The sequence below is a fragment of the Rhinoderma darwinii genome, chromosome 1 (genome assembly GCF_050947455.1).
Source record: "Rhinoderma darwinii isolate aRhiDar2 chromosome 1, aRhiDar2.hap1, whole genome shotgun sequence".
Lineage (NCBI taxonomy): Eukaryota > Metazoa > Chordata > Amphibia > Anura > Rhinodermatidae > Rhinoderma > Rhinoderma darwinii.
Window position 1 is genome coordinate 156,548,433 of NC_134687.1, and position 19,688 is coordinate 156,568,120.

Below are 19,688 nucleotides of genomic sequence, written 5' to 3' on the forward strand. Positions count from 1 at the left end.
CTGTTGGTGGCAGACCGAGAGGCCGGTATTGGGCCTCTGTTTGCCATTGCATTGCAGCCACCGGCAACCCCCGATCACATTGATGAGGTGCAGGTGGCTAAAAAACCCTCAGATGCTGCGATCTCTATTGAATCCAACATCTGAAGGGTTAATCGGCCAGATCGGAGGCTAGCTCCGGTCCTGGCCGTTACATCAGGGTGTCAGCTGTAACATATAGCTGGCACCCGGCGGTGATGGTGCGGGCTCAGCGCCTGAGCCCGCACGATCACCGCGATGTAATGGTACTGCACTTTGCGGGAAGCCCTGCTTGACAGCGCCGTATATATACGGCGGATGTCGGGATGGGGATAATGATGATAAAAAAATATTATAAACATAGATATTATTCAAGTGATTTTCCACTCGTTCTGTTCATTAGTCAAAACCAAAAGACAATTCTTGGTTCAAATTGCTTGGTTGGTGAATTTTGACGCAATGATACTTACTCTTAAGGAAAATCTAGTACTGCAAGTACTTGGAACAAAATCAGTAAATGGCAGCGCAAAATCAATGTTTAATGTTTCTCCACAGGCAGCCAGATACACTAGAATAATAAAAACAGTCTATAAGGTGAAAGGAAAAATCTATACAAAGATATTCAGCACTCAAGAAAAATGGGTGTAAGAAAGCAAACACCTGGTATACACACTATAAAAGAAATCATTGGCTGTTATTGAATTACCATTAAATTCAAAGAGGAACACAAGTCTAAAACAACTCTATCCAGTTTATGACATTACATTGGAAAACACTTCAACAAGAAAGAAAAACAGCGGTAAATGAAGAATTTTGTGCATATAAAAGAGAATTTAGAGCGAATACTTTGTGAACATGCAAAACACTGGTTGGAATCGACATTGCAGAGATTTTTTTTATGATTCTTAAAAAATACAAAAAACAACAACACTGTTGCAATGTCCCTGTTAATTTTGACAATAGCTTAGCAAGAGACATTTTGCAATATTCTCAAAACAACAAAAGTAAAAAACAAAACAATTTTTTTTTTTTTTAAATTAACTTTTGGGTTTGTTGTGTGTGGATTGTGAGGTAAATTTGCACCGTGTGTGCTTCCAATCTGAGATTAGTAGCTTTACAGATACATTGCCTACAGTGTGTAATAAAATATGATGGTAGTTGAGAGGTCAGGACAGCACTATCAGAAACCATAGCTATAAGTAGTATAACTTAATCACAGCAGTGGTTACATACGTTTTTACCATGGGGAAACCCCTCACCTACTTGGTAAGGATACAAGCAAAGCATTCCTTAAAGGGGCATTACCATCTCATAAAGTGAGGCAGTGGGGTCCGACCTCTGGGACCCCCACGGTCCCTGACAATGAAGGGGCTGCAAAAATAATTTACTACTGAATTCCCGTCTAAGTTTTCCCTGCATGGAACTGCAGCCGGCCACATTCACTTGAATAGGCTTGAATAGCCCCCGCTGCTGTGTAATGAAAAAACAAACAGTGAAGGGGGTGAAGCACTAAATCAGCGCTGCTATCCCCTCATTCTCAGAAACGATGGGGATATGAGAGGTCGGACCCCACTGATCATGAAGTTTATAAAATTGGAATAACCTTTTTATTCTCAAACAGAGCACAATCGGTTTAACCAAGTGTGCATGTTTATAGGGGAGTTTAGAGAGATAACCATCAACAGCTATCTAATGTGTATGACCTACAGTATACCCAAAACCTGTCTATGCTATTTGGCCTATGGGCTCTCAATCTTACTCGGTCTTTGGCAGTGCATCTCCTCTTCTGTGTAGATCAGTATTTTCTATAACAGTATTTGTGCTTACAACGCCTTTTATAATAAATTAACAACAACATGCTAAGGCTCTATTCCCACGACAGGGTCCGAGTGTCGGCTGATAAAAACGGCCGTTTTGCATCCGTTCCGGGCCGTGTTTCCGTTTTTAACGGGTGATTTTGACCCGTTTTGCATCTGTTTTTTTTCCCTGTCCATTTTAAAAACGGATAAATTGAATTTGTCAATTTTTTGACAGACACTTCCCTCTGTAGATAATGCCACACAGCCCCCTGTAGGTAATGCCACACAGCCCCCTGTAGGTAATGCCACACAGCACCCCCCCCCCACACCTATCTGTAAATAGCGCCACTGTAGGGGACTGTTCCAGGAGAAGTCTCTGACGTCACTGTGTCTATATATGGACAGTGAAGTCAGGGACTTCTCCTGGAGCGGAAACACCGGCCACATCGCCAGGGATTCCGCTTCAGAAGTCCCTGACGTCACTGTGTCCATATATGGACAGTGAAGTCAGGGACTTCTCCTGGAGCGGAATCCCCGGCCACGGGGATTGGGGATTCCTCTCCTAAAGGGAGCAAAAAATACCCTTCTCCTCACATGCACGTTGCACTGAGAGGAGGAGAGAGCGAGCGACGGAAGACACGGCCGTCACTCGAAAAACATTCAAGTGATGGCCGTGTATTACCCAGCCCCATAGACTTCTATGGGAGCCGGGCGGCCAGGAGAACGGCCGGAAATAGGGCATGTCCCATTTTTTGACGGCCCAGTTTCCCGGACCGTCAAAAAAATCGGTCGTGTGAATGGCTCTATTTTGGGTCTATTGTTCCTACTGTGGCCATGTGACGGACGTTTTTTGAACGGCCGTCACATGGCCGGGAAACCCTGTCGTGTGAATAGGGCCTAAGTGTTTAAGGAAGGATCTCACCATTTTCCTGCTGCTTTGTGGAGCAATCTATCCAATTTTGTTGATTTGCTGCCCAGATCATCTCAAACTGATGAAACATGATCTTCAAGTTCCAAGTATATGGGACAAAGGAAAACAAATCTGGTGGACTGTCACTGGACCAGTCTTGAATAAGATCTATAATGAAAGTAGAATAAGGATATATAAATGTTATCAAACCCAAGAATGCGACTAGGAACCTGCAGTGAATATCAACATTTACAACATGATATATGATACAAATTCACACAGAAAACCACATAAGCAGCTTTTAAATGTAATGCTGTCACCACTGGAACAATATTCAGCCCCTTCGCATTTTTTTTTATGGACACCGCACCAGTCTCATACAGGTATTAACTTAAAGGCTGTGTATACCTAGGTACTTTTTTTTTTTTTAAATAAAATTACGTTTTAGGTGATTTCATTTTTTTTACCTGTGAAAAAGTTTTTCTGAGCAAAAATAAAGTGGTACGTTGCCTTGTAGACTTCAAGTTCACATTGCCATTTCTGGGGCATATTCCACACTCTGGGATAGCTGGAATTTATATGAAACTAGAGCAAAAAAATTAAATCCAAAATTAGCATTTTTACAATAAAATACAGACTGACAAATCTACTACACATATACCGGGTCTGTGTCTGCCAAATGGACACCATTTTGGCATATGCTGGGTGAATTGGGCCCTATGGACACGTTCAGTATATGCACTGAGTGCTTTCCTGGGGCATATGTCGAAGGTAGTTCTAAAATGTAATGTGAACATAGCCTAACACAAGGGTACATTTCATAAGGATTGTGCCTGGTGTGGAACAAGCCACGAGGCATCTAAAAGGAAGACATTGTCACCTTGAGATGTATATTCAAATTTGACAAAATGTAGTAACATAGTGAAAGATCATTTAAACTTACTGCAAGCATTTCAGCTTCAAGTAGAGCCCTGTACTGCATACTAGTAGTCGTGTCAACATGTAACAATTGTCCTTTGATTGTAGGTGAATAACCTGGAAAAAAGATTATCAGTTTAACAAATGATAAAATAAAAAAGCAAAATACATACTAAAAACATACATAACTGATAGAGTGGGCTTGTTTTCAACCCACAGACATTTGGCACCACATAAAGATATAATTATAAAGTAAGTTTTTTTTTACATAAAGCATAATGAATATTTTATGCCTTGTTATGTTTTATACTACATATACAAATGTATTCCTCTTAGATTATTAAATTGCATGGCTGCATGTCTGCAAGACCCACAAGAGTATCTAAACAATATGGCCATATGCTGATCATAAGGCCTTATTTACACGAACGTGTTTCACGCACGTCGCACGGACCTATATAACTCAATGGGGCCTTTCAGACAGTCCGTGATTTTCACGCAGCGTGTGTCCGCTGCGTAAAACTCACGACACGTCCTATACGTGAGCGCGTTTTGCGCATCACGCACCCATTTAAGTCAATGGGTGCGTGAAAATCACGCGCAGCACACGGACGCACTTCCGTGTGCTGCGAGTGATTTGCACAACAGTAGTTTAAGAAATGAAGGGAAAAATAAAACCACCTCCTTAATTTATTTTTCTAAAAATCAAAACCGCGTGTCATAAGGGTGGCAAATGCGTGAAAATCACGCAGCCACGCACCATTCACTGATGACACACGGAACTGCAACAGGCGCTAAATGCTGCGTTTTTTTGCGTGCGCAAAACGCACACGTTCGTGTGAATAAGGCCTAATAGTCATGCGGTCACGTTGTTATATCCAATGGCCCTAGCGCTTTGTGTGTAAAAAACTAGAGTGCTTATGCACACGACAGCGTGTGCCGGCCGGGTCCCGTGGAGAGATAGGACATTTCCTATCTTTCCACAGATCGGAGAATCGGGTCAGTTTTCACGGACCCGAATCACCCGCTAAAGAGAATGGGTCCGTGAAAACTATCGGGTGCTACTGGGATGCGGTTAAAAACAGCCCGAGTGGCACTCAGTCGTGTGCAACTGCACTATGACACTACGATCACTATTTATGGACACTTATTACACATCGCTAGTCATTAAAACAAACCCCACCATGCACCCTCTTAGGGGCCCCAGCATTATGCATGGACTCCTATACATGACGATAAAGGCCTTAACAGAGTGATGGTGAATGATCAAGATTGTTATAATCATGTTACTTGCTGTGGGTCAAGTGCTCAGAGGGTGCACAATAAAGTTCCGTTTGGGGTTTACGTTAATCTATTCCGTCAGAGGAACAGATGAACGGAAAGCCGAAAGGAAGCTATAGCTTTCGTTTGCATCACCATTGATTTCAATGGTAATTCTTCCGTTGCAGTTGGTTTCTGTTTGTTTCCATTCTGTAAAGTTTCCTTTTTTTTTTATTTTTTAAAAACTCATTTTATTGAAAATAAACTGTCAGAGTCAATTCATCACATACATCAGGATAACAGTATACAACCATCAGTACATATATCAGAAGAATTGATACACATAGACAAGCGTACTCGCAGGTACACACTGAGCCGGACCGTGGTACGCAGACCACGTATGCATAGTACAAATAGATCAAAACAATATAATGAAACGTTTATTCTAATACAAGAAATACGTGCCTACATTCCAATAGCCTTCAGTTAAGCACCAATCATCCCGTACGGCAAGGAAAATGAACAAATGGATGTGCGCCATCCACCCGAGTCCCTTACCCACTTCCACCCCCAACATGAGTCAGAGCAGCAGATAACCCTTGGACTGTACAGTGAGTGAGATTCGATGAGCACCAGCCACCCCAGATCAAATAGAATTTAGCCGGCTTCCCCCGGTGTTTATACACTACTTTTTCAAAGGGAAGTATGTCATTGATCAATTTACGCCACTGCGCCACTGTTGGTGCCCTATCCGCCATCCACCTTATGGCCACCGCCTTCCTTGCCATAAAGAGTGATTCCCTAAGAAAGGTCCTCTCATATATCGACCACTGCTCCTCTGAAAGCAGTCCCAACAAGCACACCTCCGGCCTGCGAGGTATCGTCTTCCCCATCACTGCCGTCAATAATGCGACCACCTTCTCCCAAAAGCTAAGGATCCCCACATCAAATGAATAAAATCAGCCCTATCCTCCCCACACCTATGACATTGTGAGGATGCCATCCGTCCCATACGGTATAATCTTATGGGCGTTAAATAACATTGGTGGATGATGAACCGTTGCAATGGGAACCAGCAAGTGGGACCACTAAGCTTCCCTCCAGTCCTCAGCTGTAAGTGGTGGAATAAGTTCTCGCCACCTATTCTCAGCCGCTAGGGGCTCCAGTCGCAATTTAGCATCTAGTAGAAGGGAATAAATTTGAGACACGACTCCACGCGTAAACGGAGTACCCAACCTCACCACCAAGTCATAGCTAGAGATGTTTGTGGAGTTCAGTGGGAATTGTGCTAGTAGAGCATGGTGAAGCTGTATACAGTATAACTCATCCCCCGGTGGTATATTAAAAGCCGCCTGAATCTCACTCACCGCCATGACAGAACCGTCCCCCGTTAGCAGTTGTGATAGGGTATTTACATCTCTAGAGGACCAATAGTTCTTCCCCAATAGCCCATGTAGATGAGAAAAACTCGGATTATCCCACAGCGGACTCTCCGCCACCACCCCAACAAACCCCAGTAGATCTCTAACCTGTTGCCAGACTCATCTGGCCAACTTATGCAAGGGTAACAGAGAGCGATGTCTAAAATCATGCGGTTCCAATACCGGCCACAGGCTTTTCAAGCCCAGGACCCGAGCCAGATGACACTCAGCATTAGTCGTTAGGGGGGGGGGGGGGGGGGGGAGACCCAAGATACCAAATATCTGAGCTGACCCGCTAGATAATATACAAAAACATCTGGTAACGCAGCCCCCGCCTCATCTTTAGGTCTCTGAAGAGTAGAAAGCTTGTGTTTAGATCTCTCCCCCCCCCCCATACAAACGGCGCGAACTGGGAGTTTATTATTTTGAAGAGACGTTTAGGCACCAATACATCCATGTGTTCCAGCTTTGGCAAGACAATCATTTTTAGTATATTAACCTGACCTGCCACCGACAGAGGCAGGCTTTTCAACACCTGTAGTTGATCCCTTAGGTAAGTCACAAGAGGTGCTACATTTAGCCCATACGATCGAGAGCTATCCCTAGCAATATTAATCCCCAGGTATTTGAATTCTGGATTTACTTGTAAACCACAGAACTGAGTGCCCCAACCACAGTCATCCTGCCTCAAAGGCATCAGATACGATTTGGACCAGTTAATCAGCAACCCAGAATACCTCCCAAAGTCATTAATAAGGGAAATGGCCCTAGGAAGAGTGGCATTGGGGTTAGCCATAAACAGCGCCATGTCGTCCGCATACAACCCTATGCGGTCCTCTTTGGGTCCTATTCTAATCCCCATATATTCGGGATCGCGCCTGATATTAATAGCCAGTGGTTCAATGGCCAATGCGAAGAGAAGTGGCGAAAGAGGACACCCCTGTCTCGTGCCCCTATGGAGGCCAAAGGAAGGGGACAGGACCCCATTCACCAGCACCTGCGCCCGTGGAGATTTATATATCAAGGAGACCCATTTAATCAATCCATCCCCAAACCCAAATCGTCGCAGCACTGCCAGCAAATAAGGCCATTCAAACGAGTCAAAAGCCTTGGCCGCGTCCAGAGACGCCAAAGCCCAGTCCTGCTGTTCCCCCCAGCCAATCTGTGCCACTACCTGCACCCGTCTTATATTTTCCGAGGTGGACTTGCCCGGTATAAAGCCACACTGATCTGGATGGATAATCTCCTTTATCACAGTACATAGTCGATTAGCCAGCATTTTGGTCAGGATTTTGTAATCTACTGTCAGCAGTGAAATCGGTCTATATGAACCACATTCATCAGGGTTTTTGCCTGGTTTTAACAACTCAATTATAGTGGCATCACACATGGAATCCGGAAGAGCAGAGCTCCCATAGCTATGTTCAAACAGGGCCAACAATTGGGGGGCCAGCAGCTCCCCATATTGTAAATATACCTCAAGGGGAATGCCATCCGGCCCTGCAGCCTTCCCCTTAGACATAGACGCCATCCCTTCCAAAATTTCTTCCACAGTAAAAGGAGGATCTAGCATTGCCACCTGCTCAGTCGTCAAAGTAGGAAACGCTATTCCATCCAAATACAGCTCCAACTCATCCAGCACATAATCAACCCGCAAAGAATACAACTGATCATAAAAGTGTGTGAATTGCGCGAGAATATCCCCCAGGGAGGTGAAGAGTCTATCGCCTTGCCCCGCTATACACCTCACCGGAGGGGATCTAGAACTGTTCCTGACCACATGAGCAAGAATTTTACCCGATTGATTGCCCAATTCAAAATGAGACTGTTTACTAAAAAATAGACTACGAGAAGTCTTATCCCTCAAGACCTGCAAGTACTGTCTACCCAAATCCAGCCATGCATTCCGGTTCGCCGGTGAGGGATCCAGGACGAACACCCTTTCCGCCTGTGAACATCTACATGCTAAATCCTCCTCCTGAAGGGCTGATGAACATTTAACATATGATATGGAAGATCGGAGACATCCCCTCAAATAGGCCTTGAGGGTATCCCACACTAGCGAGCGGTTCTCCGTCTGAGCATGCGCCTCTATAAAAATTGCCAACTGATCCGGTATGCAATCATTTTGCTGAATGAGCTGCAGCCAAAAGGGATGAATCTTACCCATTCCCCATCTACCTGTCTGTGGCTTTTTCAATGTCAGCAATATTGGGCTATGATCCGAGATCCCCCTCGGTAAATGAGCTACAGAGACTACCACCTGGAAAACAGCAGGCGAGCCAAAGATATAGTCAATTCTGGACAGCGCATTATATTGTGGGGTATGACACGTATACTCTCTAATCCCCTTGTGCGTCGCTCTCCACAAATCAATCCAGCCCATCTCTTGCACAAGAAGACCTAGCTGAGATAAGCCTCCAGGTCCTCTACCCCCGTTTCCCTGAAAGCGGTCTATGCCAGGATCCATAACAAAGTTAAAATCCCCCATCATGACCACCCGGGAGCCCGGATAGGAAGACACAAATCGCACGGCCTCCTGAAGTATTGCCAAGGAGGCGGGTGGAGGATTGTACACCCCCAAGATCACATAGGGACATTCATCAATAACCGCATGTAGAAAAATGTACCGCCCATCAGGATCCATATTGGAGTGTAACAATTTCCATCGGAGCTCAACATGTACCAAGATAGCCACCCCCCTAGAGTATGACATGTGGGAAGCATGTCCCACCCACTGTACACAGGGCTTACTCAAACTCCTCATAGTATCAGGTGTCATGTGTGTTTCTTGTAGACACGTCAAATCAGGTCGCTGTCACCGAACAGCAGCGACTATCATATGCCGCTTTCCAGGAGAGCCCATTCCAGGACATTAACCGTAATCCCTCCAGTTCATACTGTCAACACATATTGGATAGCCATATTCCATAGCCCTACCCACGAACCCTGGAGTATCAACCATCCCGAACCCGCATACGGTTCCCACTATGTCCCATATGTGTACAATATATATGAATATTTCTGTAGCATTGTGAGTTGACTCATTAACTTTCAGAACAAAACTAGAAACATACATTGCTCAAAAGGAGCAAACCTTAGTAGCCAATAATCTAGGGGGTAGTTTCTACGGCTAGCGTATTTCTGCCGCACACACACACAGTATATACAGTGAAGGAAATAAGTATTTGATCCCTTGCTGATTTTGTAAGTTTGCCCACTGTCAAAGACATGAACAGTCTAGAATTTTTAGGCTAGGTTAATTTTACCAGTGAGAGATAGATTATATAAAAAAAAAAAAAAAAAAAATCACATTGTCAAAATTATATATATTTATTTGCATTGTGCACAGAGAAATAAGTATTTGATCCCTTTGGCAAACAAGACTTAATACTTGGTGGCAAAACCCTTGTTGGCACGCACAGCAGTCAGACATTTTTAGTAGTTGATGATGAGGTTTGCACACATGTTAGATGGAATTTTGGCACACTCCTCTTTGCAGATCATCTGTAAATCATTAAGATTTCGAGGCTGTCGCTTGGCAACTCGGATCTTCAGCTCCCTCCATAAGTTTTCGATGGGATTAAGGTCTGGAGACTGGCTAGACCACTCCATGACCTTAATGTGCTTCTTTTTGAGCCACTCCTTTGTTGCCTTGGCTGTATGTTTCGGGTAATTGTCGTGCTGGAAGACCCAGCCACGAGCCATTTTTAATGTCCTGGTGGAGGGAAGGAGGTTGTCACTCCGGATTTGACAGTACATGGCTCCATCCATTCTCCCATTGATGCGGTGAAGTAGTCCTGTGCCCTTAGCAGAGAAACACCCCCAAAACATAATGTTTCCACCTCCATGCTTGACAGTGGGGACGGTGTTCTTTGGGTCATAGGCAGCATTTCTCTTCCTCCAAAAACGGCGAGTTGAGTTAATGCCAAGGAGCTCAATTTTAGTCTCATCTGACCACAGCACCTTCTCCCAATCACTCTCAGAATCATCCAGATGTTCATTTGCAAACTTCAGACGGGCCTGTACATGTGCCTTCTTGAGCAGGGGGACCTTGCGGGCACTGCAGGATTTTAATCCATTACGGTGTAATGTGTTACCAATGGTTTTCTTGGTGACTGTGGTCCCAGCTGCCTTGAGATCATTAACAAGTTCCCCCCGTCTAGTTTTCGGCTGAGCTCTCACCTTCCTCAGGATCAAGGATACCCCACGAGGTGAGATTTTGCATGGAGCCCCAGATCGATGTCGATTGACAGTCATTTTGTATGTCTTCCATTTTCTTACTATTGCACCAACAGTTGTCTCCTTCTCACCCAGCGTCATACTTATGGTTTTGTAGCCCATTCCAGCCTTGTGCAGGTCTATGATCTTGTCCCTAACATCCTTAGAAAGCTCTTTGGTCTTGCCCATGTTGTAGAGGTTAGAGTCAGACTGATTAATTGAGTCTGTGGACAGGAGTCTTTTATACAGGTGACCATGTAAGAGCTGTCTATAATGCAGGCACCAAGTTGATTTGGAGCGTGTAACTGGTCTGGAGGAGGCTGAACTCTTAATGGTTGGTAGGGGATCAAATACTTATTTCTCTGTGCACAATGCAAATAAATATATATAATTTTGACAATGTGATTTTCTGTTTTTTTTTTTTAAATATAATCTATCTCTCACTGGTAAAATTAACCTTGCCTAAAAATTCTAGACTGTTCATGACTTTGACAGTGGGCAAACTTACAAAATCAGCAAGGGATCAAATACTTATTTCCTCCACTGTATAAGTGTGGCATCTCCCCTCCCGGCCAGCACCCCTTCCACAAAATAGGTTAGAGACATATTAAATCCTGACTTGCATTGAATGCCCCGCATACCTCATATTCAGTACACTTAAGTGCGAGATTAAGGGGAATAAACATCCCAAAACATACCACAGACTTTATGCCGGCATGCAAATAACAAGGTACAGCGTCGTGACATTATCACAAAAGGATATATTTAACAGGAGACATCGTCAGTTCGAACAATATGGGGTATCCATGAGTTCCATACAACGGCAATAATCACCCAGCCTGCATAGCCAAGTCAATCAGCGACGAGGAGAGCGCCTGTGCTTTTTCGTAAGCCATTCATCCGCCTCTGCTGCATCTGTAAAGAATATGGCACGATCTCCATCCACAACCCGCGATCTAGCTGGATAGGCCATCGAGTACAGAATCTGCAAGTCCCTAAGTCGGCGCTTGATAGGAACATAGGACGCCCTCTGACGCTGCAAATAAGGAGAAAAATCCGGATAGGTGGACACCGAAGCATTTTCAAAGCGTATTCCTCCGGCCTTCCGAGCTTGCAGCAGAACCGTGTCCCGGTCTTTACAATTTAACATCCGAGCAAGCAGAGGTCTTGGGGGAGCACCCGGAAAGGGTTGCCGCACTGGGACCCTGTGCGCCCTCTCCACCGCGTACGCCAACGAGAAGGAGGCAGCTGGAAAGGTATCCCGGAGCCATTTTTCCACGAATTCCCCAGGCCTCTGCCCCTCCGTCCTCTCCGGCAATCCCACAATGCAAAGATTATTGCGGCGCGATCTGTTCTCTAAATCGTCGGCTTTCTGGCGCCACAAATCAACTTTATGGTGCAGATACTGGATAGCCGCAGGCATGCTTGCAGTGAGATCCTCCAAGGCTGAAATCCTGCCCTCTGCCTCCGTGACTCTCTCCCGCACGTTTTGCAGATCCTGCCTCAGTAAGCCCATGTCCACTCTCACCTCATCAATCTTGGCAGTTAGCGACGTGCGCGTCTCCAGGATGGCTGTCAGCAGCTTATCCGAGGCCTCCTGAAGCGTGATCCCCGCATCCTGCACCGAGGGAGCAGGTGTTGAAGTCCCAGCCACAGCCGCAGCAGAAGCCTGCGCCACGGAGCTCCCGCCAGCGCCATCTTGGATCACCATGCGGGCATATGATTTCAACTTTTCAGCCGCGTCCATCGCTTTAGGCGGGCTCATCTTTTTTCTGGAAGATGTCCTTCCCTTCCGACGCAGCAGGTAAGGCATTTTGGCTGTTTTCAATGATTACAGCACCGTCAGGAGGATGTTAGACAGGATGCTGGCCCGGAGCATTTTTTTTTTAATGGAAACAATAGCGTACTCGACTAGGCTATTGTTTCCGTGAAAACAAACGGAAACTTTAGTAAATGGAAACAAACAGAAACCGACTGCAACGGAAGAATTACCATTGAAATCAATGGTGATGCAAACGAAAGCTATAGCTTCCGTTCGGCTTTCCGTTCATCTGTTCCTCTGACAGAATGGATGAACGGAAATCCCAAACGGAACCAGACGGTGATGTGAACAGGCCCTAACAGACGCAAAAGACCTGAAACCCTGGACAGATTCCATGGAGCCCTGGTTCGGAAATGCTCATCCACATTTCCTAGCAGCGAAAAAGAAAGAAAACCTTTTCTTAGTGAAGGTTTTACTTCTTCCCTCCAGTTGTATATAATCTTATAATATATTAATATTGTGTAGGACTGGACAATTTATGTATTTGCCTACTGTACCTATTTGTTTCTTTCTCCAGATAATGCAGCACACTCTGGCCAGTATCTGTGGTGCTCATTGCTCACATAATGATTAGAGGAAACAGCACAGTCTCCTAAGTTCTCATTTACAGTACAGGAGCTTTGCTTGGTGGCGCCATTTGATTACAATATGAGTTTTACAGCAGATACTATTGTACTGTATACAGGAAACTAGGAGACAGAGCCTGCGCTCCCACTCAGTTATTGTGAGCAGCATTTAGCATGGATACTGAGAAGCAGTAAAGAGAAGAAACAAAACACTGGAATTAAAGGGGTTTTCCCATCAGGGACATTTGTGACAAATCCACAGGATATGTCATATATGTCAAATAGATGCGGGTCCCACCTCTGGGACCCACACCTATCTCTAGAACAGAGTCACCTAAACGCCATTCTACCTCTCTGTGCTCCGGCTGATCCCAACCATGAAGAAGGAAACCGCGTAGCTCGCTGAACTACGCGGTTTCCGTAAGTCCCATAGAACTGAAGGGTAGTTACGGAAATAGCGTAGCTCGCATGCTACGCTGCTTCCGTAACTGCCATGCACTACTATGGGAGTTATGGAAACAGCGTAACTCAGCGAGCTACGCTGTTTTCGTATCTCCCGACCATGCAATCAGAAAGTGGCCGGGAGGCAGCTGGAGCAGAAAAATGCAGAACGGGGTTTAGGGGGCCCTATTCTAGACATAGGTGCGGGTCCCCAGAGGTGAGACCAGCATCTATCTGACAATAATGACATATCATGTGGATAGGTCATAAATGTCCCTGATGGGAAAACCTCTTTAAGTACACTAGGAAAATAACAACAATCAACTGGCGAGTGTTGCACAGGATTTCAGGTGAGACTACAAAATTCCTAGTCAGCGGCTTCTTTTCTTACCAAAACAATCTAACACGACAGTAATGTGAATGCTGGTAGAAACAGCAACTAATAAGTCATATAATTCATTGACCTAATGCAAATTTCTCTAGGAAACAATAAATACATCCATGTTCTAAATGTGCATTCTCTAATAGGCAATACGTACATCATGAGTAATTCGAAACAGGTCTGTCTTGGTTATACTACCAGTATTGTGTGTTTAATATTATCAACTAGTTGTTTTTTTTCTCTTTGATGTCAACACTAACACAGTTGGTAACTGTAGACACATAGTTCTGCATTGGAGCTGTATACATGAATGAGTAGGATATTTTTAAAGGGAATCTGTCAGCAGTTTCTGGCCCGTAAAACTGCTGACAGAGCTATATACAGTACAGGGAGAGCAGTGTAACTATACCTGTGTTGTCCGCCATGCAAACTGCATGACTAAGAAATCTACGTTTTAATGTCCCCGGCACTGCGATCGTAAGTGCCATGGAGACAGATTCTTCATGTTCAGAACTGAACGCTAACAGCCCGGCCCTCTGCTCTGAGTGACCGCTCTAGTGTACAATCACAAGCCCGTTAGAGCTGTCACTCAGAGCAGAGATTGGCACTTGCAGTCGCGCCGCAAGGGACATCAATTTGTATGACCAAAATCACCGGTAAAGTGACGCTGCTCTTGTATTTAGTGCAGTCAGCAGTTTTGAGGGCTAAAAGCCGCTGACAGATTCCCTGTAATGAAGACTAAAAGTGGCTTATTTTTTATTCTAGATTCACTGGCATTAAAGGTTACAGCAAACTAGAACTTCAGTGGATGAACAGACGTCCTCCTTGAGCCACACAATGGAAAAACCCGGTAAATACGGTGATCCCCTATAAAAGTGTAGTGTATAAAAACAGAGGATTCCCCCAAAACTTTGACAAAGTTTGGCAAATATGCTGTGCCTTATTGATCACGCATTACAGTTCATCTATAACTAGTGGGGCATTACAGACTGCTGCCTCCGCGTCATCACTTGAAGAGTAACTGGTGATTTGGATTTGAGGACTATTACTTGAGTATAAATATATGGATGCTGTACTACTTGAATTTTCTCCTTACTGAATATACAATGTAATTACTGTCCTTTTATAGCTACTTCCATTGTATTATCCATATGTATTATATCTACACTGTACAAATAAGCCGAAATATTTCGTGGAAATTGTATTTTGTTTAATGTTATTTTCAACAAACGTAGTTAAAAAAAAAAAGTTAAAGAAAACTACTGTGGTAGGTATAGCAGTGTATTGGGGTATTTATTACAATTTAGATTAACCCAGTAAACATGTGCTTTGCATTCCACTGCCAAAATCGGTGTTATAATTTATAAGCATTTCCTACTTCAATAAAAACAAATAAATTTAAATTAGGGCTGGGCAATTTATCGAAGAAAAAAAAAAAAACGAAACCAAAATTCAGCGTAATTAACAGAGGTCATCGTGCGCATCTCGGTTTTGAAGTTTTTTTCCCCCGATTTACCCTGTATCTGCGTCTTCAGGACGCAGATACAGTTGAATCCAGTAGTAGAGAAGTGGGCCATACGGTCCCTGCTCTACCATTCACTATGTATTGTCGGATGCGAGACCAGAGGTGCAGAGGGATCTCCTCCACTTGTCGTTGGAACACGGCTAGGTGAGTATGTATTTTATTAAGCACTATTAGGGCTGTGAGGGGGCATTATACTGCGTGGGGGCAGCAGTGGGGCATTACACAGCATTATACTGTGTGGAGGGCAGTAATAGGGGCATTATACTGTGTAGAGGCAGCTATGGGGGCATTATACTGTGTAGGGGACAGCTTTTGGGCATTATACTGTGGAGGGCAGTTGTGGGGGGCATCATACTGTGTGGAGAGCAGCTATAAGGGGCATTATACATTGTGTAGGGCAGCTATGGGGGATTTATACTGTGTGGAGGGCAGTTATAGGGGCATTATACTGTGCGGGGGCAGCTATGGGGCATTATGATGTGTGTGGGCAGCTATGGGGCATTATGATGTGTGGTGAGAACTATGTGTGCCATATACTGTTTGGGGGCAGTCTCAAGGGGTATATTATATACAGTAGTACACAGTAGGCTCAGGAGATAAATATTAATTCAACGGCCTAGAATGCAAATAGGGGGCGTGTTGTGCAAAAGGGGTGTGGTCTAAAAAATTGCTCCATCGTGATTTTGATAAAGGTCATAATTGCCCAGCCCTAATTCAAATATTATTTTATTGTTGTAAGTTTTCTAGCACAGTTTAGTAAATGTAAACCATGACTGCTATGAGAAACAATTAGCTAGTCTATTTGTGACTTGTGAATGTAATTAACAATTATATGGCACCCAAGTGCAGAGACAAGAAAACAATATCCTGTTTAAGGAACAGTTCTGCCAATGTGTGCAGTGGGTGTAAGGTTTAATGTCTCATGACTCATTTAAAAGATTACAGAATGGCATAGGATTTCATTCTCCAGCACAATGGGAGAGGTGGATACACAAACATATCCACCTCAAATATGATATAACCAAGCATTTGATTAGTTCAGAACAGAAAAAACTTAGGTATGTACTATGACTAGCTGAATTTTAGCCACCAGTAACAAACGTTTAATGTAACATTCTGCTCTCTCAGAAGTATTTTCTTTGCCAAAATACTAAGATAACATCTTACCATTTTCAGTGACAGTCATAGGGATGTTCACTTCCAAGTAAGATCCTGCCCACACATTCACATGCACAGCATTTGTTTCCTGTATAAAATAAAGAGATTAGCTAAAAGAAAACCATACCAGAAAAGTGACCAGCGAAGTGTGCTGTTACTATTCCAAAGGTTACCATACTATTACAGTTTTGTACAATTTTTCTGACACCCTTTTAAAAGGCCATACTAAGTTAGACGCAACAAATTCACTTCTAAGCACTATAGGACTTACAACAATATATAGCATGAGTGACCGTGGATCACACGGAGGAAATTTTGCAGCCGACTTCATTTCAACGCGAGCCGGACGCTTCTTTTCCCGATAGATGATTTTTTTCAGCTAGCGGGAAAAAGAAGCGTCCTGCTCTATTTTCGGGCGGATTCCACCCGAACATCTTACTGATGTCAATGAGAAGGAGGAATCTTCCTGCCGACAGCAGATGTTCCGCGGCGGTATCTGCGGTGGGACCTACCACGCAAAATCCGCCATGTGCACTAGCCCTTAGACCTTATTCACACGACACGGTTTCCAGGCCGTCATACGGCCGCAGTAGGAACAATAGACCCCTAATGGGGCTATTCACACAACCGATTTTTTCACGGCTCGGGAAACACGGCCGTCTAAAAATGGGACATGCCCTATTTTCGGCCATTCTCCCGGCCACCCGGCTCCCATAGAAGTCTATGGGGCCGGGTAATACACAGTCATCACTGGAATGTGTCCCGAGTTATGGCCGTGTCTTCTGTCGCTCGCTCTCTCTCCTTCTCCTCCTCACAGTGCGAAGTGCATGTGAGGAGGAGGAGGGTATTTTTTTGCTCCCTGTAGGAGCTTCGGCAACGCTGTGGCCGGGGATTGGGGATTCCGCTTCAGAAGTGCCTGACGTCACTGTGTCCATATATGGACACAGTGACGTCAGCCACTTCTGAAGCAGAATCCCCGACCCTGTGGCCGGTGTTTCCGCTCCAGGAGAAGTCCCTGACTTCACTGTCCATATATGGACAGTGAAGTCAGGGACTTCTCCTGGAACGGTGTCGCTATCTACAGACAGGTAGGGGGGGTGCTGTGTAGAACTACCTACAGAGGGCTGTGTGGCATTACCTACGGGGGGCTGTGTGGCATTACATACAGGGGGCTGTGTGGCATTACCTACAGGGGGCTGTGTGGCATTACCTACAGGGGGCTGTGTGGCATTACCTACAGGGGCCTGTGTGGCATTACTTACAGGGGCCTGTGTGACACTACCTACAGGGGGCTGTGTAGAACTATCTACAGAGGGCTGTGTGGCATTACCTACAGGGGCCTGTGTGGCATTACTTACAGGGGGCCGTGTGGCACTACCTACAGGGGGCCGTGTGGCACTACCTACAGGGGGCCGTGTGGCACTACCTACAGGGGGCCGTGTGGCACTACCTACAGGGGGCCGTGTGGCACTACCTACAGGGGGCCGTGTGGCACTACCTACAGGGGGCCGTGTGGCACTACCTACAGGGGGCCGTGTGGCACTACCTACAGGGGGCCGTGTGGCACTACCTACAGGGGGCCGTGTGGCACTACCTACAGGGGGCCGTGTGGCACTACCTACAGGGGGCCGTGTGGCACTACCTACAGGGGGCCGTGTGGCACTACCTACAGGGGGCCGTGTGGCACTACCTACAGGGGGCCGTGTGGCACTACCTACAGGGGGCCGTGTGGCATTACCTACAGGGGGCCGTGTGGCATTACCTACAGGGGGCCGTGTGGCATTACCTACAGGGGGCCGTGTGGCATTACCTACAGGGGGCCGTGTGGCATTACCTACAGGGGTCCGTGTGGCATTACCTACAGGGGGCTGTGTGGCATTACCTACAGGGGCCTGTGTGGCATTACCTACAGGGGGCCGTGTGGCACTACCTACAGGGGGCCGTGTGGCATTACCTACAGGGGGCCGTGTGGCATTACCTACAGGGGTCTGTGTGGCATTACCTACAGGGGGCTGTGTGGCATTACCTACAGGGGCCTGTGTGGCATTACTTACAGGGGGCTGTGTGACACTACCTACAGGGGGCTGTGTGGCATTACCTATGGGGGGCTGTGTGGCATTACATACGGGGGGCTGTGTGGCATTACATACAGGGGGCTGTGTGGCATTACCTACAGGGGTCTGTGTGGCATTACCTACAGGGGGCTGAGTGGCATTACCTACAGGGGGCTGAGTGGCATTACTTACAGGGGGCTGTGTGACACTACCTACAGGGAGCTGTGTGGCACTACCTACAGGGAGCTGTGTGGCACTACCTACAGGGGGCTGTGTGGCACTACCTACAGGGGGCTGTGTGGCATTACAGGGGGCTGTGTGGCATTACAGGGGGCTGTGTGGCATTACAGGGGGCTGTGTGGCATTACAGGGGGCCGTGTGGCATTACAGGGGGCCGTGTGGCACTACTTACAGGGGGCCGTGTGGCACTACCTACAGGGGGCCGTGTGGCACTACCTACAGGGGGCCGTGTGGCACTACCTACAGGGGGCCGTGTGCCACTACCTACAGGGGGCCGTGTGCCACTACCTACAGGGGGCCGTGTGGCACTACCTACAGGGGGCCGTGTGGCACTACCTACAGGGGGCCGTGTGGCATTACAGGGGGCCGTGTGGCACTACTTACAGGGGGCCGTGTGGCACTACCTACAGGGGGCCGTGTGGCACTACCTACAGGGGGCCGTGTGGCACTACCTACAGGGGGCCGTGTGGCACTACCTAAAGGGGGCCTTGTGGCACTACCTAAAGGGGGCCTTGTGGCACTACCTAAAGGGGGCCTTGTGGCACTACCTACAGGGGGCCGTGTGGCACTACCTACATGGGGCTGTGTGGCACTACCTACAGGGGGCTGTGTGACACTACCTACAGGAGGGCTGTGGCACTACTTACAGGGGCCGTGTGGCACTACTTACAGGGGGCCGTGTGGCACTACTTACAGGGGGCCGTGTGGCACTACCTACAGGGGCCGTGTGGCACTACCTACAGGGGGCCGTGTGGCACTACCTACAGGGGGCCGTGTGGCACTACCTACAGGGGGCCGTGTGGCACTACCTACAGGGGGCCGTGTGGCACTACCTACAGGGGGCCGTGTGGCACTACCTACAGGGGGCCGTGTGGCACTACCTACAGGGGGCCGTGTGGCACTACCTACAGGGGGCCGTGTGGCACTACCTACAGGGGGCCGTGTGGCACTACCTA

The 19,688-nt window shown here is 46.4% G+C and overlaps 1 protein-coding gene across 7 annotated transcripts in view; it reads right to left on the bottom strand.

Annotated features, from left to right (window-relative positions):
• Positions 1-19,688, bottom strand: part of BLTP1 (bridge-like lipid transfer protein family member 1) — a 381,561-nt gene that overhangs the window by 251,712 nt on the left and 110,161 nt on the right. For all 7 annotated transcript variants that reach the window (XM_075860492.1, XM_075860489.1, XM_075860493.1 and 4 more), the window contains exons 12-16: positions 16,448-16,526; positions 3,668-3,759; positions 3,192-3,309; positions 2,737-2,892; positions 486-583 (exon numbers count right to left, since the gene is read on the bottom strand). In XM_075860492.1, coding sequence (XP_075716607.1) covers positions 486-583; positions 2,737-2,892; positions 3,192-3,309; positions 3,668-3,759; positions 16,448-16,526 — 543 coding nt within the window. The remainder of the gene's footprint in view (positions 1-485; positions 584-2,736; positions 2,893-3,191; positions 3,310-3,667; positions 3,760-16,447; positions 16,527-19,688) is intronic.